Source organism: Phyllobates terribilis, unplaced genomic scaffold, assembly GCF_046119375.1.
Source record: "Phyllobates terribilis strain yellow unplaced genomic scaffold, ASM4611937v1 Scaffold_1__5_contigs__length_1240528914, whole genome shotgun sequence".
Taxonomy (NCBI): Eukaryota; Metazoa; Chordata; class Amphibia; order Anura; family Dendrobatidae; genus Phyllobates; species Phyllobates terribilis.
Window position 1 is genome coordinate 309,522,354 of NW_027362761.1, and position 22,630 is coordinate 309,544,983.

Sequence of the window (22,630 nt, forward strand, 5' to 3'; positions counted from 1 at the left end):
GCAAAAGCTGCAATCCGAAATTCTGCCTTACCAATTTTAAGACCTTGAAAACTTGAGGTGTATTGAAGATGGTAAGATAATGGGTCTAGGGCTAAATTAAATAAAAGAGGAGATAGGGGGCAACCCTGGTGGGTTCCTCTAAACATGTCGAAGTATGGAGTATTAAGGCCATTCACTGTTATCTGGGTCACCGCCTCCTGCTGAGTATATGTGAGGAGGTTATGGAAAGTAGCCCCAGAACAATGCTGTGAAAGTGTGGCAAGCAGGAATGGCCAGGACACGGAGTCAAAGGCCTTCTCTGCATCAAGAACCAACAACATTGAAGGCAGATGTGACTGATGCTGAGATTTACAGTGACTGCTATGATCTTTTGTATATATTTTAGCAGCTAGTGAAGCCTTGTTGAGCTGGATTCAAGAGATGTGATCTTTACTTGGTTTTGGGAGTAATATTATTCTTGAATCCAATAATTGATAAACTTTTTGATTATCAATATAAATTGAGTTAAGGAGAATGGTAAGTGTAGGTACAATATTAGGTAATAGACGTTTATAATATGGCGGAATAGCCATCTGGACCTGGTGTTTTATAGTTTGATGCAGAAGATATTGCCAATTTCACTTCTTCTGTCATGAGAACATCAAGATCATTTGCTTGGTCTGTAGATAATTGAGGCAGAGCTTGGGCAGCAGGTAATTAATTAATGAGTTCTAGATCAGCAGGAGTAGCTCTATAAAAGGTCCTCAAAATAATTAAATAGTACTTCGCTAATTTTTTCTGTTTTGGTATGTAGTTCTTGGGTGTTTGGATTTCGCAGGGCAAGTATAGATTTGTGTGTAGAATAAGGGCGAGTCAGTCTGGCCAACAGTAAGCCTTGTCTATTGCCCTAATGATATTTGTTCTGCCAATGGGCTTGACCACGTAAGAAGGTTTTCATTAACCGGTTTGATACTTGGTATAGCTGTCTTGTCTGGGGAGAGGGATGTGTTATATAAGCATGTTGGGCTTTGAGTAAGGGATTATTAAATTTATGGAATTGTTCTTTAAATTTGCATTTTTTCAACACTGTATAATTATGTGACCCCTCATAACAGTTTTTGAGGTGGCCCATAGTAAATGTGTGTCCCTTAAATGTATTAAATTAACATTCCCTTGTAGACTGTGAACCCTCGCGGGCAGGGTCCTCTTTCCTCCTGTACCAGTCGCTGACTCGTTTTTGTTCAAGATTATAGTACTTGTTTTTTCTCTATGTATACCTCTTTTCACATGAAAAGTGCCATGGAATAAATGGCGCTATAATAATAATAATAAAAATCTATGAAATTATTCCAATACATTTTAAGGTAGGAGCTAAAATATTCAGACTTGGCAAGACAAGAAGGGAATCTACGAAATTTAGATCGTAATTGATGTGGGAGAGATTGGAGAGAGAGAGATTAGGGCATGGTTCAATATTACGAAGGGGTGTAATTGTGTGGGATGACTGCTCAAATAGGATTTCCGAGATAAAGAGATAATCTATTCTTGAAAAAGAATCATGTGCTGTAGAGAAAAATGTGCAGTCTCTAGTAGAGCTATGTCGGAGTTGCCAGGGATAACAAAGAGTCATTCCATGTCAAGTGGACCAGTGGTCCCCACTCGACCTTCTCCGATTTTGTTGAAAATTTATAAGGATGTACATGTATGTTTGAAAAGAGGTTCTGTAAATTTTTAGGGCCAGATCTCAATTACAACGGGCACTGTTGACCTTTCACTGGAGGTTCCACCAAGCCTGCGGCTTGAGCTAAGAGGATTTTGCAAACTTTGGCACATAGCCATTAGAGTTCTATACTGGCTATGATGCTGAAATTTGGCATACTAGCTCAACTTTTGCTGCTAAACACGATAAAATTATTACCGGCTATGACAAAACAATATTTCGGCCGCAATTTTGTGTCAAAGTAGCTTGTAAAACGCGTCGCATAAAATTTATGCCAAACTTTGCCCATATATAACTCAAGACCAAAAACCAATAGTAACTGGTGCTTTGCCCTGTACACCAAACATCTACATGACTTTGCATTGCTGCAATATCACGGTCAAATCATATGTATTTGTGGAAATATTCACACCCACATATGATGAAAAACTTAAAAAAAAGGAATTTTACCTATTTTTAGGTCAAATTTCTCAAAAAGGGTACCCCTAAAATATATTAATTCTGATATCATTAGAAAGAGCACATTTTTCTCTACAAGGATCATTGTTTTTTTTTTTGGAGTCTCTCAGTTTAAGAAAAGAAAAATGCCACTGAACATGGTGTTATTTATTAATAAGCAATGAATGGTAACTGCGCTATTCAAACCCTTGCGTTCGTCCATGGTGGTTATACCACAACCAATTCCCTAAGAATTAGTATTATAATCCTATTAAGAATTGTAATAATGCTGTCTTTCGAGAATTGGCAGCCCCATCGCCTAGGAGCCATGGCCGATAGCCGTGCAAGGACAGCCGCGGGCGGTCTCTTTATCGCAGGTTCCGAAGCCTGAGGGTGGGTGTCTTTGCCTAGGATCCCAAGCCTAATATTGGGTATCTTTTGTTGGTTCCCAAGCCATAATGTTCAGTCTAAGTGGTCTGGAATTGTTGCTGAATTTGCAACATAATCGGTTCAGAGAAGCTGTATTGTCGGCCCATTGCTGTTGCAGCTGGTGCTGGAATTATTGCAATGATTGACTGCTCGGGAATCCAGCATGTATCATTTCTCACAGGCCAGTGAAAGAAGCTAGCTGGTCCATGAGGATGCATAAAATTTATTAATGCATCATGGTCGTCGACTGAAATTACAGAAATATTTCCAATCCACCAGTTCCTATCGTAAATGCAGGCAATGTATTGCCCTGGCTGGAGGTTTGCAATTGGCACAAAAGGCATTTCTGATCTGACAGATCTATCTACACGGGCAATGAAAGATGATGGGTCATTTGACACCCTTGAAATGCGAATCTTTTTGTCATCAATTGGCACAAACTGGTGATTTTCTCTTGTTCCAGCAATTGTATGTCCATCTTTGAACCTTTCCTCTTGAACTACCCGTATTTCGTCAATTTTTTCTTTTGGAACAAAAAAAAAATTGATTCCATGCAGTTGCTCGTTGCAAAAGTTGAATAAATCCACCAGGGTCAGTATTTGGTTTTCAGTTGGGCGTTGAAGACTGGCACGAGCTGCCAACCTCTTTGCTGTCCCTCCAATCCCATCACAGGGCGACTTTCCATGACTGATGCCAAAAAAATTCCATTCAGCGCTGATATTGAAATCAGCATTGTGGTGGCACAAGTTGAGAAAATTTTTGAAATTTTTGTACTGGGCTGCAGATCCATCGCTGAAGTAGTGGATATGATGAATCCCATAGATGAGAGTCTTGAGATACTCCACAATTACTGTTAAGAAAGTGTGGACTGCAACTGTGTCATGTCGTGAGCAATCACTGATTATGCACAAGCTGATGTTCTGCGCAGCTTCACCATTTAACTCCTTGAAGTAAATTACAAATGGGTGTACTGTAGCTTGACTATTTTCCCAGTGGAAACCTTGAATGGCATCTTGAACAATAAATGAGTAATTTTCAGCAAAGTCCATAAGGATCACAAGCTCTCCAGGTCTCAGATTTTCCTTCAACGATTTCAAATAGCTACTTTGGTGCTTGGCGATGTAGTGATGGGTACAAAGTTTAGAAATTTTCAAAACCAATTCTTCAATGAAATCTTCTATAGTCAGTTGTTTGGTATCAAGCGTGTCTCGATCAGTGTGAATCCATTGTTTGAACTCAATAATATCTTCAGGGTCACTGTTGACAAACACATTGACTAGAAATTCTTTTAAAACTTCAGGACCCGGGCATTTATCATAACGGCCAAGCATACAGTCCTTGGATTCAATTCCACAGACCATTTTGCATATGGGCTCTTTGTAGTCATCATTGATTGGGCATGCTGCAAGCATTAGTTTGACATTTTGGTGAATGGTACACACACAAACGGAATGTGTTCCAGCAGATCCAACGGTTACGCACCACTTTGGCCGAAGCTCACAAAACTTGGAAAATCCAATTTCAGGGCCATTCCGATCCCGATAGGCAACAAACATTTCCCTCATATTGCTCAGTAATAGTCGCTTTTGCATCTGCTTTTTTTCTCCTGCTATTCGCACTGATACATAGTCTTTTTTATCAGGGCACATTCGACTGAATTCATCATCCTAAAAAAATGGCTGCACCTTTTTCTTCACTTCCTCAGAAACTTTCTTGCCACACTTGATTCTAGGTAAGGCTAAGATCCCATGTTCACATTTAAGCTTTCGAGCTTGTTTAACCATTCGTTCAGAGACACCGAATTCGTCTGATATAGCCTTAATGGACCAACTTTTAGGTGCCAATGTCAATATTTGGACCTTTTCTGCCCGACTGGACACCTGCAGCTTTTGCTTCAAATCTGCCAAAAGGTGATTGTAATCCAGACACATTTTGCACTGTGCTGTTTTTGTTTGCTCAATGTCTTTCGGCTCAAGCCCTCCAATTGAAGCAATCTTGCTAGAAAATGCATTTTGTACCTGGCTTATCTTTCTCCTTGCATATCCAAGTGAATCCCGCTGGCTTACCCGTGGATATTTCAGAGGAGAGATGCCAATGGATGTTAAGCTTGAATTTAGACTTTCAGGAGAACATTCCATTCCATCTGGATCTGATTCAGAGGAAACTGGATCAGCTGATTTTTTCCTGTTAGCAAATTCTTTTCGACATGATGCACACATCTTCTGGCCAGGCTTCACATCATTCTTTGTAAATTCGTTCAACTGGTCAGCTGCGAACAAATTGATAGCTCGCAAATTCTTTTTGGTGTTATGACCTTTCTTCCCAAAAGGATTGCAACACGATTTTTGCAAATGCTCATATTTGGTGAAGAATGAAGCTTCATGGTGTAAACAGATTTGTGAATGTTCATCAAAATTTAGTCCCACTCGTCGACGCAGCAATTTCTGTTCATCCAATCCAAAGCTTGTAAACAATTTCAACTCATCCTTGCTATGGGTGAATGTCTTAAGGTGGCACTTCGAATTGTTCGCAAGGCCGATAGAGCACTGGGCCGATTCTTCATCAATTTCATTCTCCATCGCTAAAAAATAAATAATATATGCATTAAAATGTAACAATCGTCAATAACTTTTCATAAACAAAAAGGTTTTTAGGTTTTTGATTATAATAGACAATGCTAGCAACAATACAACTCTTTAACATGTGATAAGAATCTGAAAATCAAACACAAAATCAATGCATTACGCGCATAAATAACACCATGTTCAGTGGCATTTTTCTTTTCTTAAACTGAGAGACTCCAAAAAAAAAAACAATGATCCTTGTAGAGAAAAATGTGCTCTTTCTAATGATATCAGAATTAATATATTTTAGGGGTACCCTTTTTGAGAAATTTGACCTAAAAATAGGTAAAATTCGTTTTTTTTAAGTTTTTCATCATATGTGGGTGTGAATATTTCCACAAATACATATGATTTGACCATGATATTGCAGCAATGCAAAGTCATGTAGATGTTTGGTGTACAGGGCAAAGCACCAGTTACTATTGGTTTTTGGTCTTGAGTTATATATGGGCAAAGTTTGGCATAAATTTTATGCGACGCGTTTTACAAGCTACTTTGACACAAAATTGCGGCCGAAATATTGTTTTGTCATAGCCGGTAATAATTTTATCGTGTTTAGCAGCAAAAGTTGAGCTAGTATGCCAAATTTCAGCATCATAGCCAGTATAGAACTCTAATGGCTATGTGCCAAAGTTTGCAAAATCCTCTTAGCTCGAGCCGCAGGCTTGGTGGAACCTCCAGTGAAAGTTCAACAGTGCCCAATGTATTTGAGATCTGGCCCTAAAAATTTACAGAACCTCTTTTCAAACATACATGTACATCCTTATAAATTTTCAACAAAATCGGAGAAGGTCGAGTGGGAACGATTTTTAAAACCGGTCCACTTGATGTGGAATGACCCCAAAGGTACAATGCATGCAACATCTGAGAGCGCTGTTGAGTAGTCAATAGGGATGAAGTACCATATTTGATCTGTCCATTTGTGGATCAATTACAGAGTTTAAATCACCCTCTAGAATTATGTTTTGAGGGTTTCTCTGTTGTAGAATGGCTAGAAGATTAGGGAGAAACGTAGGATCAGGCTGATTAAGGACATATACATTTAATAACATGTAATTGTAGTCAGCAATGAGCACAGATATAATAAAAAATCTGCCATGAGGATCAACTAATTTGTCCAGAACTGTGTAGGGAAGACCCTTACGAAATAGGATAGCCACCCCTCTAGTTTTTGAAGAATAATCTGCAGAGTAGCAGGTGTCCAACCAAGTGGCTTTCAGTGTGGAATTTTTCCCTTTCACCCAGCGCGTCTCTTGTAGGTAGATGATGTCAGGGGTCATACGGTTTCAATGGTTAAGGACCTTTCTACGTTTACCAGGCCTGTTGTGTGTATAATGTGGTGATATATTGGTATCTGATATACTCATCTTTGATGTCTTGACAAAGGGTTTAGTCTGCAAATGGTAAGACACTCAGTCAGGATTCTTCGTACCAGAGAGCGAAGAAAACCTGGGCTTTGTTTAAAGTCTGCAAAAGAAGGAGAGCCACATACCACTAGAGAACCTATGAAAAGGAAGAATGGGTATAATTAAATGAATATAGAAAACCATCACATGTGAACAGATAGCGAATAACCAGTAACTATGATTAATTATATCAGGCCATGTAGCCCTTAATAGTGTAGTCATGAAAGTCAATTATGCTCTCCCACTGAAATGATAATGGTCATCCTTCATTTGGCAATCGGAAATGGTGACGTGCATTTATCGGATCATCAAATAGGTGAATGCGGCTGTTGTCTTGGACTTTTAGTTTGGCTGGATATAACAGCTGGAACCTTATAGAGTTGTTATGAAGGTATCAATAGATATGTGAGAAGCCTATACGTTTTTAAGAAAAATTTTGAAAGATAAGGATACAGTTGTTTTTAACTTGTTCTTTAATGGACCAGTTTAGGAATCTAGCGATGAACAGACGTGCATGACCTCCTCCTTGTTCCCTAGGAGGACCTATGTGATGGGGTCTCTCAACCAGCAGTGAGTCCAGAATGATAGGAAGTTGCAAAGCTTGTATTAGATCAGCAGTGAGAGTTGGTTAGATTATCTCCAAAAATATTTTCTGGGACACCTGTGAATCGGAGATTATTCCGCCTCTCTCTATTTTCTAGGTCCTCCAACTTGTCACAGAGGGAAATTTCTTTTCTTTTTGACAACTGGTGGATGCCTGAGCCAAAGAGTTGATGGTAGTTTCACAATCATTGATCCTGTTCTCCAGTTCAGCAATTTTTTGTGCATTTGTCACAATCTGGGCTAGAGCCGAATTGATAGATGCATGGAGGACATCTAATTTCAAACAGTGGAATGAGGAGTCTCACTTCCTGAGTGTCAGCAGCTACTTGTAGGTTTTCTATTAAAGGAGAAGCTGGAGGAGTCTGGTGACATATTAGGCTGGGTATTGTCCTCACCAGTTAATAGTTCAGGCAAAGCCTCTGGATTGTCTGATGATGTTGTCATCTGAGACTTTGTCAGTAGTTGTTTACCTTTATTATTTTTGCAATTTTTGGTAGGGTAGAAGATGTAGGTGTTCCCAGTAGATCTGGTTGACATTTATGATACGAATTGAGGTGAATTTGCCTTTTTGGCATGGCAGCGAGGCAAGGTGTCAGTATTTGTACATTAGCTGTATTCCAAGGTTCAAGGATACGAGTCAAAAACCAACCATAAGATGGTGGTCTTAAATATCAAATACAGCCTTATTGCTATGTTACTAGGGAGTTTTCTGCTTTGAGATAACTTATAACCAGTTTATGGCCAATGTGGCAAGACGACTCACTCGGACGCTTTCGGAAGTTGACTCAGGAACCGGGTTTTCTCTGCAGGCTTTATTTAATGGCATACAGCCCTGCAACTCCAGCAAAATAAACGCGGCCTTACTGGCAAAACAACAAAACAAAAGATAAACGATAGCACAGCCACAGTACCTCATTCCTGAAGGACTAGTTGCCTTTCACAGGAGATCTCAGGATGTTATCACCTCTCTGTTGGGTACAGCAAGGCAGATGGACAGGCAAGCAGGAGAATGGCTGGGATCACTGTTCAGCGGTACCTGGTCGGTACAGAAGCAGGTAGAAGGTGCAGGAAATGTCTGTCAGGAGACCAGCAGCTTTGGTCTAGGGGCTGAAAGATGGATCATGTGAAGCCCGAGATCATTCCTAGTCGCAGCCGTCAGAAGGAATCCTCAGGTAGGTGATTCTGAATGTGCAGTGTGCTTGGCTGCAGCTGAGGCGGGTGAAGAGTGCCAGGGCTTTCTCTGGAAAGACAGACTTACTGTGTTCCTTAGGCCTCAATATGGCCAGCACCAAGCAGGCAGTGCTGCAGTGCAAACTATGCACTAGGACTCCGGGGCTATGAAATATTGGAAGACCAGACCTTGTTTTGTAGATATTTCTTGTTTTCAGCTGGTTTGAGGAAGGGACGGTTAGCATTATAGCAAGATTGATCAGTAATCCATCTGGAGCTCTTGAAAAAAGCAGCCATACAAGATGCCCCACCACCGGAAGTCTTGATACACTCTTACTGACAAATACATCAAGTTTATGTAAAGACTCAATATTTAGAGTGATGACTCTTATTTTTAAAGACTTCTGCAATTCACCCTGGCAGCTGGTTATCAGATTCTGGGCTAAGTCCTGACCCATTTTTGCCTTACAAGTTCTTGGAGTTCCTCATAATTTCTGTATTGTTGTTTGACCATAGGCATTTTGAAGATTGACCACAGGTTCTCAATGTGATTGAGATTTGGGGAATTTCCTGGCCATGGATCCAAAAGTTCAATGTTTTATTCACTGAGCCACTTAGTTATCACCTTTGTGTGATGACATGGTGCTCCATCATACATGAAAATGATCCTAGTTACTTACCGGTAACGGGATTTTACAGAGCCCATGACAGCACCACCTGAGAGAGGGTATCCGCCCACCAAGGACAGGAACCTACTGAATAAAAAGGCGGTACTTCTCGTCCGCATCAGTTTTTGTTTCAGAGCATGAGAGGGCCTCCGAAAAATAGGTTAGTACATAACTGCCACCTAAACATTTCTTAATAAAACACCCTAAGAAGTGCACACCATAAGTGATAAAGGGGAGGGAATTAATAGGGTGCTGTCATGGGCTCTGTAAAATCCCGTTACCGGTAAGTAACTAGGATCTTTTCCCCTTCTCCCATGACAGCACCACCTGAGAGATTTAGAGAGATCAGACACCAGAGGGAGGGATTACCGCTTGCAACACCTTCCTCCCAAGGACAGATCAGTAGAAGAGGAAAGGTCAAGATGGTAATGCTTGTAAAATGTAGCGGGGGATGACCAAGTTGCCGCCTTACATATGATGTCGATAGGCACATCTGCTTTCTCCGCCCAGGAAGCAGCTACAGCTCTGGTGGAGTGGGCCTTCAGGTTCTCTGGAACTGGCAGATTGCTAGAAGAGTATGCTAAGCCAATGGTGCCCCTGACCCACCTAGCTATGGTCCCCCTTGTAACCTTAAGCCCCTTCCTAGCCCCCTGAAATGAGATGAATAAGGCGTCACTTTTTCTCCAGGCCTTCGTTACCTCCAAATACTGGACTAATACCCTCTTAACATCTAGAGTGTGAAGTTTTTGTTCCTCCGAATCCCCTGGGTCAGGATAGAAGGAAGGGAGAGTAATTATTTGTGTCCTATGGAATTTGGAGGCCACTTTTGGAAGATAGGCCGGGTCCGGCCTTAAGATTACTCTATCCATACACACTTGCGTGAACGGATGGTTAACTGACAGCGCGTGCAGATCACTAACCCTACGAGCTGAAGTTAGAGCTACCAGCATGGCTGTTTTTAAGGTGAGAATTTTCTCCGAAGCTTCCTCTAAGGGCTCAAAGGGGGACTTGGTTAGTGCTTCTAGAACCAGATTAAGGTCCCAAGGAGGCATCCTTGGAGTAGGAATAGGTCTAGATCTACTGCAAGCTTTAATGAATCTGATGATCCACCTATTCGCTGCTAAGTCGTAATTATATAGTGCCCCCAGAGCTGATACTTATACCTTAAGGGTACTGGTGGCTAACCCCACGCTTAAGCCTTTCTGAAAGAATTCCAAGATGGCCCCAATAGGAACCCTCCCTTTGGCGGACTGACCCGAGGCAGACAGAAACTTAGCCCAGGTTCTGCCATAGATCCTAGTAGTCACCGGCTTCCTACTCGCCAGTAGAGTAGTAACTAGACCTGGAGAGAACCCCTCCTGCGTTAGTAGTGACCTTTCAAAATCCAGGCCGTCAAATGCAGGCCCGATCTTTGGGGATGGAAGACTGGGCCCTGCCTGAGGAGATCTGGGGTGTCCGGAAGAACCCATGGATCCGCTTGGGACATTCTCTTCATCCAAGTGAACCATGGTCTCTTGGGCCAAAACGGGGAGATCAATATAACCCTCGCCTGTTCTTCTCGGATCTTCCTTACGATGGTAGGGATCAGCATTAGAGGGGGAAAGGCATAGGCCAGGGTAAAATCCCAAGGAATTTGCAGCGCGTCCACCGCAAACGGCCTCTCTTTTGGATTCAGGGAGCAAAAGATTTTGGTTTTCCGATTGTTTTTGTTTGCAAACAGATCTATCTGAGGTTGTCCCCATTGGCCGACAATCTGCTGGAACACCGCTGGATTCAACTCCCTTTCTCCTTGTTTCAAGATGTGCCGACTTAGAGAACGTAAAAGCTGATTTTCTTTTTCTTTTATATGCAGCGCCGGGAGCGTGAACAGATGACTCTCGGCAAAACGAAAGATCTGATCCGCTACTAACATCAGAGGAAGGGATCTGGTACCCCCTGACGATTGATGTAGGCGACTGTCGTTCGGTTGGCCGACATTATCCGGAAGTGATGACCCTGGAGAAAAGAACTGAACTCTACTAGTGCATTTCTGGCTGCCAACAGCTCCCTCATGTTGGAGGAGAGACCCGTCTCGCTGTCCGACCAGAGGCCTTGCACTGACTGATCCCTCAGGTGAGCACCCCAGCCTTCTGTGCTTGCGTCTGTCGTAATTGTATCTGACACCTGGAAAGACCAAGGAACCCCCAGAGATAGATTTACTGGAATCATCCACCAGTCCAGCGAGTTGATTACTAAACTTGGAAGGGATATTCTTCCATCAAGTTGACCTCTGAGCCGTTTGTCTGCTGTCAGGATCTCCTGCTGAAGACGTCTGGAATGGAACTGAGCCCACTGAACTGCTGGGATACAAGATGTCATCGTACCCAATAGGGACATAGCATTTCTTAAGGTCATGGTTGGATTGCTGATTACCCGTGATCTTAGGGAACTGATCTTCAGTTTCTTGTCCTCTGGCAGAAGACAGGTCTGGTTTTCTGAGTCCAAAATGAGACCCAGGAATGATTGAACCTTCCTTGGTTACAGTCTTGATTTTTCTAAATTTAGCAACCAACCCAGGCCATTTAGACTGGCCATGACCTTCGCCAGAGCCAGTGCGCCAGAGCCAGTTGTTTTGATCTGCCCACCACTAAAAAATCGTCCAGATAAGGGATGACTAGGATATCTTTCTCCCTTAGATGCCCTGTGACTTCCAGGATAATCTTCGTGAAAACCCTTGGAGCCACGGAGATGCCAAAGGGAAGAGCTGCAAACTGAAAATGCCTTATGTGCTTGCCGAACTGTACAGCTACCCTCAGAAACTGTTGGTGTGCAGGAAAGATTGGGACGTGGTAGTAAGCGACAATCTTCCTCCCACCTGGGGAGGTCTGTCACTTAGGGGCTTTCTTATTCTCGGAGGATGGACCCCCGAACATGAAGCCTCTGTTATACGGCTTCCCATCTCTCCACCCACTTTGGTCTCTGGGAAACTTGCTCCGATTGTATTTCCTCTTACGAAAGGAGCTCTTATATCGGGGAACAGACAGTGGGAAACCCATGTTTCTTGTCCGTGGCCTTATCCACGATATCATCTAAGGCCTTCCCGAAAAGAAAGTCCCCCTCGCAAGGGATTGAGCAGAGTTTAGACTTTGACTGCACATCCCCTGGCCAGCTCTTGAGCCATAATGACCTACGGGCTGCATTAGAAAGATTTGCTGATCTGGTAGCCAGCCTAACTGAATCTGCCGATGCATCTGCAAGGAATGCAGCCGCCCCCTGCACAAGAGGAAGATCCGACAAAATTTTCTCTCTAGAGACATTCCCTTTGATCTGGTCCTCTAACTGTTGAAGCCAGATCATCATAGACCAGGCGGTGCAGGTGGCTGCCACTGCCGGTTTCAGAGCCCCTGCTGACGACTCCCAGGCCTGTTTAAGAAAAGACTCTGCCTTTTTATCAAGCGGATCTTTTAGGGACCCCAAATCCTCAAAGGGCAGTGTGGATCTTTTTGAGGACTTCGCAATGGCCACATCAATTTTAGGGGTTTTGTCCCACTTAGCTGCATCCTCCTCTTCAAAAGGATACCTCCGCTTAGAAGAAGAAGGCAGCTGGCCTTTCCGCTCTGTTTTTTTCCATTCCTTATCTATAAGAGACTTGATTCTCTCGTTAACTGGGAATGTGCGTCTCCTCTTCTGATCTAAGCCCCCGAACGTGACATCCTAAACTGTTCTGGGAGCTTTGGCATCAGCAATACCCATAGTCACTCTTATAGCCTTAACCAGTCTTTCAGTATTGTCCACTGAAAAACAAGGCCTACCCCCCCCCGTCATCATCCGAAGACTCTGATGACGATGATGAGGAGAGGTCAGAGGGGGAAGTATATTCTCTCGTGAAACGGGACTCCACTGACTCCTCTGAGTCCGAGGAAACCAGTTTCTGCTTCCTCTTCTTAGCGAGGTCAAGCCTTTTAAGGAATCCCTGACCTCCGTTTGGATCAAAGTTTTTAATTCCATAGAGAACCTAGGGGACTCCTCTGCTATGGTTCTCTGGATACAATCCGAGCAAAGGTTTTTAGCGTAGGAGGAGCTAATTTTGCATAATGCACACTCCTTATTTTTATTCTTGGAACTACACTTTTTTGGTTCCTAACACCAGAAGGAAACGAAAGGAGAAAAAAAACCAGAGAAGAGCACATTACTAAGGTGAACTTTCACGAAGATCACTCACCACACTGCCGTTCAGATTAGGGTACCGGTTACGGTGGTTGCCGTTCACATGAAGGCTCCCATCTGGCGGAGGTGGATTGACGAGATTTCTTCTGACCGGTTCTGCCGGCACTCGAACGACCCCCACTGCTGTGGCTCTGAAGATGGGAAGACTCTCGATGCGCCGGCTTGAGCTGCTTACGCTGCTTTGGCGGCTGTGGCTGCTGCTGTTCCTCCTGCGGCGGACACAGCTGCTGCCCAGGTGACTGCGGCTCCTCACTCATCATGACGGGGATGCAGACACCGCCATCTTGACTGCTTCCCATCCTTATAAAGCATAAGGGGCTCCACCTCCTTTGGGCTCCTCCCCTTCCGGCAGCAGTGTGCTCTCTCTTTCTGCTTAACGCAGGATTTTTCTCTCTTTTTTTTTTTTATATTTTTATTTTATTAAATTGCACATACTTTTTTTATTTATGCCAGCTAGCGCGCTACGCCGCAGGATCCCTCCTGCGCGTGCGCAGCCCAGCAGCTCCCGGCGCGCTTGGAAACGGGGATGACCTTGACATCGCACCCTGCGCAAGCGCAGACCCGGGCTTCCGGCGCACTCGAGCTAGGGCGCGTCACGACCCCGCGCGTGCGCAGCCCGGACTTCCGGCGCGCTACGTCACGGGGCGCAACGCGACCCTGCACGTGCGCAGCCCGGAAGACCTGCCTGCCGGCGCGCTCAGCCATGGCCATCATGTGAGCGCAGACCCGGCCGCAGGACCCAGTGCACGCGGGAACGGACCCCGGAAGGCACCCCCCCGCACGCAGACCCAGGTGCCAGCAAGATGGGTCTGGGAACAGAGGACCATCTGCTGCTTCTTCACGGCCTCCATGCCGCATCGATCCCGGGATCCACGGTCCAGACCCCACGATCAGGTAAGCAAGGCACCACCTAGAGAGGCACCCATCAAGGACAAGAACCAAAACTGATGCGGAAGAGAGGTACCGCCTTTTTATTCAGTAGGTTCCTGTCCTTGGTGGGCGGATACCCTCTTTCAGGTGGTGCTGTCATGGGAGAAAGGGAAAATAATTGTTTATCACCAAATTGCTTGAATTGCAGGCTTGAAAAATAATGATAAACACTGTAAATATGGAGTATTTGCATAAACTTGATGCATTCGTCAATAAATGTTAAAACTTATGAAACTGTACTCCAGTAACTACAGAAACATCTGACTACAAGATCGAAAAATACTGAAGCAACAAACTTTGTAAAAATCAAAATCTAATTTTTGTCAGTCTCAAAACTTTTGGCCACAAAGATACATAAGAAGATTCAATGCTAGTTGTAACAGAAAGGAGGCTTCACCCAGGTAAAGGTGGAGGCTAAAAGTGATAAATGCCGATAATCTCAAAGAGGTTGACACTTCCTCTCCTCAGAAGACTCATAGCTTAGGTGGAAAAATGTATTCATTAGGTATAAATTCTGTTTAAATCCAATGACATTTTATGTGTTAAAGGGAGCCTGTCATGGGCAGCATGATTTAGAAGCTGGCTGTATAATTACAGCCAGATATAATTTTTCTAATGCGCCGGAGAGTTTCAGAGAACATATAATATTAGAAAAGCAGGACAGGGACCATAGGGTGAGATAAAACAAGTCCAGCGCTGATCGTGGCTGTCTTTTTCCATGGATGTCTTTTTACCCGTTATGGAAGAGACCTGTCAAATGCCTGGAGCGGGGAGAAGTTGGAACAGTTCCAGAGAAAAAAATACCTGGCTGTAATCATGCAGCCAGGTTGATTCATGCCGCTCATGGATTAGGCAGCACAAATCAGCTGACAGGTTCCCTCTAACTGTAATCCATCTTTTAGAGATGTACAGATTGCAACTGGATCAGCCATACTTAAAAACCAATGACAGTTAAAGTAAAGAAGATTTATTTCTCTTGACTATGGAACAAACATTTAGCAGAAAATGAACAGTCAGTTCGTCAAGTTAACGTGTTGGAATGAGAAAAGATGGACAAGGGTATGGATCTGAGCACCTTTGACAACGGACGAAATAGGAGGCTAGAAGACTGGATGAGAAAAACTCCAAAAAAGGCAAATCGTGTGAGGTGTTCCTGGTACGTTGTAGTTTCAAAATTGGTCCATAGAAGGAACAACAGTGATAAAAGCAGCAGGGTCATGGGCACCCAAGACTCACTGATATGCATGGAGACTGATGGTTGTCTGGACTCACAGAAGAAAGACTGTAGGTCAAATTGCAGAAAAAGATCATGCTGGCTAAGACAGAATATGGTCAGAACATACAGTGCATTTCAGCTTGCTGTGTATAGGGATGCCGTGCTGACCCCTGCTCACCACTGAAACTGCCTACATTGGTAGTTTGAGGATCAGAACTGGACCATGGAGTCATAGAAGAAGGCGGGTTGGTTTGATTAATCACGTTTCATGTACACTGTGAACAGCCGGAAGCATGTGCATTGCTTACCTGGGAAAAAGATGGCACTGGAAGGATGCCAGCCAGAGATGGCAATGTGGTTCTCTGGGCAATTTTCTAGTTGGAAATCTTGAGCCTTAGCCCTTGTGAATGTTACTTGGACACATACTATCTACCTAAACATTCCCAAAAGCCAATTGCCACTCTCCACAGAATAACTGTTCAGAAATAATTTAAGGAACATTTATCTTAAAAAAAAAGGAAGAAGATGAAGTTCAATGTGTTGACTTTGCCTCTAAATATCCCAGATCTCAATCCTCTTGAGCATCTGTTGCATGCGCTTTAAAAAAAGCATTTCAGATCCATGGAGGTCCTACCTTGCAAATTACAAGACTTAATGGGTCCGAGCTTTTTTAGGGGGTGGAGGAGCACATATTTTTGGGCAGGTGGTGTTTAATATTATGGCTGATTGGTATACATAAACTGTAAAATACAAATGTAAATCAACTAAGAAACACAAACCTTTTTTATCTGGTTGTATCTAGTAAGGCCATGCTACACACAAAACAGCTACATAAACATAATTCCTAGCTAAACACTTATCTATATGACATCACTATTAAGTATATCTTAGATCACGTAGAACAAGAAGGTTAAGCATGGAAGCAGCAAGTAAAGGTAGGGAGGTTGAGAATGGAAGTGAAGGAACAGCTCTGGATCCCTACAGTAAAACACTCAGGCATCAGTGAGGTAACAGAGACCAAGTCTGCAGGTGACAATTTAGATCGTACCAAATTGTATTGTCCAGCTCAGCAACATTTCACACTGTGGTGGTACTTTTCCATGTTCTACATTGGCAGACTGGCAAATCCCACCAGTAGCAGGCCGAGTTCAGCAACAGGGGACAAAAATCCATCCATACATATGGCTTGAAATTAAAATTAAAATAATATTTGGGTGATTTGTATGTCAGGAATTCAATTATTGAAGGAGACCTTCAGATCACAGTGTATAATGATGGATCAGGAAATGAATGCATCTCGTTTGGAAATCTTTCATGGGCACTTGGTAATATTGTTTGGAAACATTTAGGATCTGATATTTTGCAGAAGAGCACTAATGTTACTGGGCCAAGCAAGAGGACAATCCAATCCGTCAGCATGCATCTCTCCCCCCAACAGCCAAAAGGGAAAGGGGCATTCAGGACAGTAAGAGCCGCCTCCAAACGGGACAGAATCCACCTTAGGAAACATAAAATATAGAATATGTAAAACTCTACCACACAGAAATATCATCGGATAAGCTAAAATAAAGATCTGGACATCTGGCCTACCACCTAGAAAGCAATGTGTAATCCAAAACGACCCATTATTTCAATCACATTTTAAGCTAAATGAATTAAAAAAAAAAATTAGATTTTTTTCCAATTTTAGATATTACTATCTATATTAAAAAAAAAATCATAAACCTTGCAAATTTCACCATGGCCACTGCTCCTGATATTACACTTACACTCCCTGTTCTCTCTAAAAAAAAAAAGAAAAAAAATACTTTTCACCGGTCTCATTATCATCACAGACAGGATTATAATAAAAGGTGTAAAACACCTCTACATACAACAGATAACACTGAATCCAGCATTCACGAGAGGCGAGTCAGTACACTGCAGCTAATGTCCATAACAGAAGTCTGAAAAGGACTCGGTTTGAACAGTCATTCTGTGCTGACAAAAGTACAGGCGCTCAGTGCTTCATGGCGGGACCAATCATTTATAGACACCTTCCCACCCGCTTGTTTTCCCTCTATATCCAACCTCCTCTGGCTCTATGAAGCCAGAGCTGTCAATCAAACAAGCGGAGGTGGAGATTGAGTGAAAACAAGCAAGTGGGAAAGTGTATATAAATGACTGGCCCCGACATGATGCACCAAGCAGCGGGACTTTGACAAGTCATCCTGAGCTGATAGAGTCCCTTTAATTAGGCTTAGTGGCCAGTGTGAATATTTTTAGTAAAAACCATCATTAAAAATGTAAAAGAAAAATACATTAAACATAAAAAAAAATGATTTAAATAATAGTTAATTTTCTGATGACACATTCTCTTTACCCAACTCCTTGCATACAGGCAGCCATGCAGGTTATTCTGTTTTCCACATACACAAATACCTGAAGCGTGATAAACCTAGAGAGAAGTGTTTTATCTATTGTTAATCACAGAAGTTGTTCTACCTATTTTTTTTTTTTCCTTTTCTTTTAGGATTTTGATTTTTTAGTAATAAACTAGGAATCTAAAATAGTCCCGTTTGGGTTTGGCTTATGCAGCAACAAAAGCTGTTACGAGAAACTTAGCACATCACTTATAAATACATCCAGCAGAGGGGGATAAGGAGGAGATTAGTGAGCAGCAACATTGCCTTGTCACCCAATGTGCCAGCCAGAGCTGTAGGTGATTGTCAGAAGGTGCTCCCCTGAACACATCTCCCCAGCAATCAGAGCTTTGCCCAGCGCTGGTGGTATTGAGAAGGGGGACTGTACCGTCCGGCGTGGCCTGATGACGGGGGGGTTTACATTTGATGTAATCGTGGTCAATCGGAGTGGCTGTGTAAGGTGGAGATGTCAGACCTGGACCAGAGGAGGAAGGAATGGAATTCCCAGGGCCTGGCATCGTCCCAGCTGAAGAGTGAGAATCCTCATCCAAAGTGCTATGCTTCTCCCTAATTTACAAGCAGACAAAATAAGCCGGTCAGACACCATTACACAAAAATGAAGATCTATTTGCAAGAAACCAACTACTACTGTACATAATAAGCTACAATGTGCATTTTCAGGTCTGCCAGGTCAACTTTGTGACCACTTTTTATTGTATGTATCCTAAAATGGTACCATTAAAAACTATAGAAAAGCACACAAAAATAAGCCCTCATACAGTAAAATCTCTGTGGGAAAAAAAAAGCTATGGGAAATGTAGGTAAAAGATTTTTTAAAAAAGTGCTCATTAAAAAAAATAAATAACTTACAAGATATGTCACTTACAGCACGACAATGGCTTTTAGCTCAAGAACTAGAACTGTACACGCTTATCCAAAAGGACATACATTGATATTTATGGAAAGAAAACATACTTCTCTATTACTTTGGGTGCATTTTTCTCCTCTCCCTTAGCAAATGGTCCTTCCGTGGCTTCCTTCATAACGGTGAACAACATTTTAGTATCTAATTCCTGGTAGTTTTTTTCCAGCAGCTTCAACACAGAAGCATGAAGACGGAAATAGACCTATTGGGGACAGAATACAAGTCTGTTAAATGTAAGGGTCTCTTGTATAACCTCACATAGAATTGTGGTCACCTTAGAAAATATATATATATTTTTGTGGAAGTAAACAACTCCATTTGCTGGAAGTTTCTCTCTGGCATTTACTAAGCTTTTAATAAAATAGAAATGCAGAATCTATTAACCTCAGCTTCAGAGAGTGGATTCTTTATTCTCTCCTTTATAAAATGTACCCCAACCCCTAAATAGGTTCTCTCTTTTGTAATTAACTTCATAATCAAATGGCTCAGTCATTATTCTGCAGTGGTAGATATGGCTCCCTCCGGACCCAAACCATTATTGCCAATTAGCTATTGTCAGAAGAAAACTCCACTAAAGCAGAAAATAAAGCTCTTACCTCTAAAGCCTCCATGGCCAACTCTGGAGGGTTGTGATAGTGAATCTTCTTAGGGTAGCGAGCAGCTTCTTCGTGCAGGTAGTGTGCCGCTTGCTTGTAGTGCTGCAGATACAATTCTGGCGCCATTTTTTGTTTTTCATAGATTTTGCCTAACATATAGTGAATTAACCATTCTTCCTCATCACCATCTCCCTCACAGAGGGAAGCAGAGATAAAACACTGTTTTGCTGTCTCCAGCATACTATTCTGACGCTCTTTTAACTGCAAATAAAACAAAAATAATGTTAATATTCACCACAATCTAAGGGTAACGTTTCTCCTTGTTGAGAGTGACAAGCAATCCTAAAGTCAATATCGCCCCTATAACGAGCCATGACTTAGGATAAAAGCCAAACCAAAGCTTTTATCCCAAGTCATATTACAAGGCTCGTTAAAGGGTTGATAGTGACTTGTAGGATTGCTACTTTCAATAGGTGGCGCTAGAGTTCAAGTCCTCTTCCTCGATGAAGAGACAATTTGCATCTTCACCACAAAACGCACCATTACACTGTCGTGACAACACTAAAGCAAAGTCAGAAATCCAGAGACTATTCTACACGTATTCTTAAAAAGATATTTAAAAGGACTTCTTTATAAAGTATTTTAAAAGAAAATTAAATGAATTAATTGACATAATTATTCTCTCCCAGTTTTTACTCTTGGACAAAAAGTAAGATACAAGCTATGGTGGTGCTTTGCAGCATTGACTTAATGTCCAGATAGTCCTTTAGGGGGTTGTCTAGTTTAAGAAGCTCATTTACAAAAAATTGGTAAGATAGGTTGTGTGTGGTAGCTGGTCATTGGCCCACTGTGCTATAAATGTTTATCCCATTCAGAAACTTATGATCTAAATCTAAAATCTACACAAACTTTCAGCACCGATAACATTCAACCTGTCAGCACCTATAACGTTACTTATGAGGGATTCTAAATCTTTCCAACAAGTGTCAGAACTTTAGAAGGAATTTGTCTGGCTACCCAAAGGCCTGAAACATCCACAAGTTTCACAAAGAACCCACTATCTCTGATTTTTAATTAAGTGAGTTGTGTGCTAAAATGAGGAGCGGTAAAAACACTTTTGTTTCAGCGACTATGAAATGCTAATTAGCCATCACTAGTGCAGAGGGGCATGCATTCCCTTGGACTAAACCAAAGTATCAGCCTCCTGGTGGCAGCAGACTTCGCCTATGGTTTCCAGTGTCCCCCTCAATGAGGCGCCCGAGAAACCACTTTTGTTTAGTAAACTACATACACTGTCAGGTGGGCGAGATTACACTGAGTAAAATGATACCTTTGTTGATGAAATCCGTCCAGTGGTTCTTTTATAATCTTTATTTTCAGTTCTGCCATAATGATATGATCGTGTTCTGGGGAAGACTTTAGAGAGGGGCTTTAACTGGTGCTCTCATTATGCATGACTTTCTCTGGCCTCTGACAGGTCACTGTGCCTTCAGTGACCTGCCTACTATTTTAAATATTGCCTTTGTAATTTCTCTGCCAATATGAAATTTACATGTCCTAAAATGGCCGCGGTTGCCGAGAGATGCTACTGCGCACGCGTGGGCACCATTTTGCTTTTGGAAAATTAATTTGGGTGCAGCAATATGGCGCCGCGCATGCGCAGTAGCATCTCTCGGCAACTGAGAAATGCTACTGAGCAAGCAGCGGGGGCCATACTGCTGCAGGTAAATTTATTTTTCGTCTAGAAAAATCGTGTCCACGCAGTAGCATCTATCGCTTGCTAATGCTCCTGTGCACGCGCAAGCGCCATTTTTCTAAAGGAAAATGGGCGCCATTCTTCTACAGCCCCTCCCTAAAGTCCTGCCCTGAAGCACAAGCATATCATTATGGAAGAACTGAAAATAAAGGTTTTAAAAGAACCACTGGATGGATTTCATCAAGCATGGTATTATTTTACTCAGTGTAATGGCGCCCACCTGACAGTGTATGTAGTTTATGAAGCACAATCCTGCTGACAGGTGCGCTTTAATAATTAATTTCTGTCACACTGAAGTTTTTGGCAGGAACATTTTTAGCTTCCATTGATACTATTTTGAAGCACCTGTTCGATGTTTTTCCTTGTTCTTATTGGAATGTGCACATTGTAGATTCAGACTGAAGGCAGCAAAAGCAAGAAGGGACAAAGTAAACATGGAATAAGGAAACACGAGTGAAACAAACCAGAATATGTGTTAAATCTTAGACATTCAAAGTACCCCGCCTTCTACTTTGATGACAGCTCTGCGGTCTTTAGTCTGAATCTATAAAGTGGATATTCCAATAAGAACAAAGTAAAACAATTGCATGAACAGGGCTTTTTTGTACAATGTAGGACATTTTTTATTTACACATAAATTTTGTAAGGGCCTGTGCACACTCCGCAGATTTTTCACTTTTTTTTTCTGCGCAGATTTGTTACAAATCCTGAAGGGTTTTCTGATGAATGAGAAGTGAATGAGAATCCTTAAGTCTCATGCACAGGTTGCTTATTTTTGTCTTGCAGATGTGGTTTCAGATTTAAATATGCAGTATATCAATTCTTTCAGCATTTATTTGCTGCAGATTTCACTCATACTAATGAGTGGGGAAAATCTGCACCTAAATTACTAGTGAAAATGGGCAGCAAAAATGTGCCTATTTTACGCAAATTTGTTTTGCAATTTCCCCTGAGCACGCAGATACCCCATATGTGGTGAAAAAACACTGTTTGGGCACACGGCAGGGTTCGGAAGGGAAGGAGCGCCATTTGACTTTTTGATTGTAAAATTTGCTTGAATAATTAGCGGACGCCATGTTGCGTTTGGAGAGCCCCTGATGTACCTAAACAGTGGAACTTATCTAGATGTGTGGTGAGCACCCTGAACCCCCAAGTGCTTTACAGAAGTTTATAACATGGAGCCGTGAAAAGAAAAAAAATCAAACTTTTTCAACAAAAATTATGTTTTAGCCCCAATTTTTTGTTATTTTCACAGGGGTAAGAGGAGAAAATGGACCCCAAAACTGTTGTGCAATTTCTCCTGAGTACGCCAATACCCCATATGTGGGGAAAATACAGTGTTTGGGCAGAGTTCAGAAGGGAAGGAGCACTGTGTGACTTTTTGAACGCAAAATTGGCTGGAATTGAGAGCGGAAGCCATGTCGCGTTTGGAAAGCCCCTGATGTGCCTAAATAGTGGAAACCCCCCACAAGTGACCCCATTTTGGAAACTACACCCCTCAAGGATTTTATCAAAGGGTATAGTGAACATTTTGAACCCAGAGGTACGACACAGAATTTGAT

General features: G+C 42.3%; 2 protein-coding genes across 7 annotated transcripts in view; both read right to left on the reverse strand.

Annotated features, from left to right (window-relative positions):
* The window catches only part of CABIN1 (calcineurin binding protein 1), a 222,666-nt gene that overhangs the window by 111,190 nt on the left and 88,846 nt on the right, over positions 1-22,630 (reverse strand). For 4 of the 6 annotated variants that reach the window (XM_073674374.1, XM_073674383.1, XM_073674411.1 and 1 more), the window contains 3 exons: positions 19,313-19,573; positions 18,767-18,918; positions 18,180-18,358 (listed from right to left, as the gene is read on the reverse strand). In XM_073674374.1, coding sequence (XP_073530475.1) covers positions 18,180-18,358; positions 18,767-18,918; positions 19,313-19,573 — 592 coding nt within the window. The remainder of the gene's footprint in view (positions 1-18,179; positions 18,359-18,766; positions 18,919-19,312; positions 19,574-22,630) is intronic. The other 2 variants (XM_073674401.1, XM_073674391.1) reach the window with 1 other exon arrangement.
* Positions 2,935-5,327, reverse strand: LOC141167011 (uncharacterized). Its single transcript, XM_073654299.1, has one exon. The coding sequence runs from the start codon at positions 5,143-5,145 to the stop codon at positions 4,234-4,236; it is 912 nt and encodes a 303-aa protein (XP_073510400.1). The 5' UTR covers positions 5,146-5,327; the 3' UTR covers positions 2,935-4,233.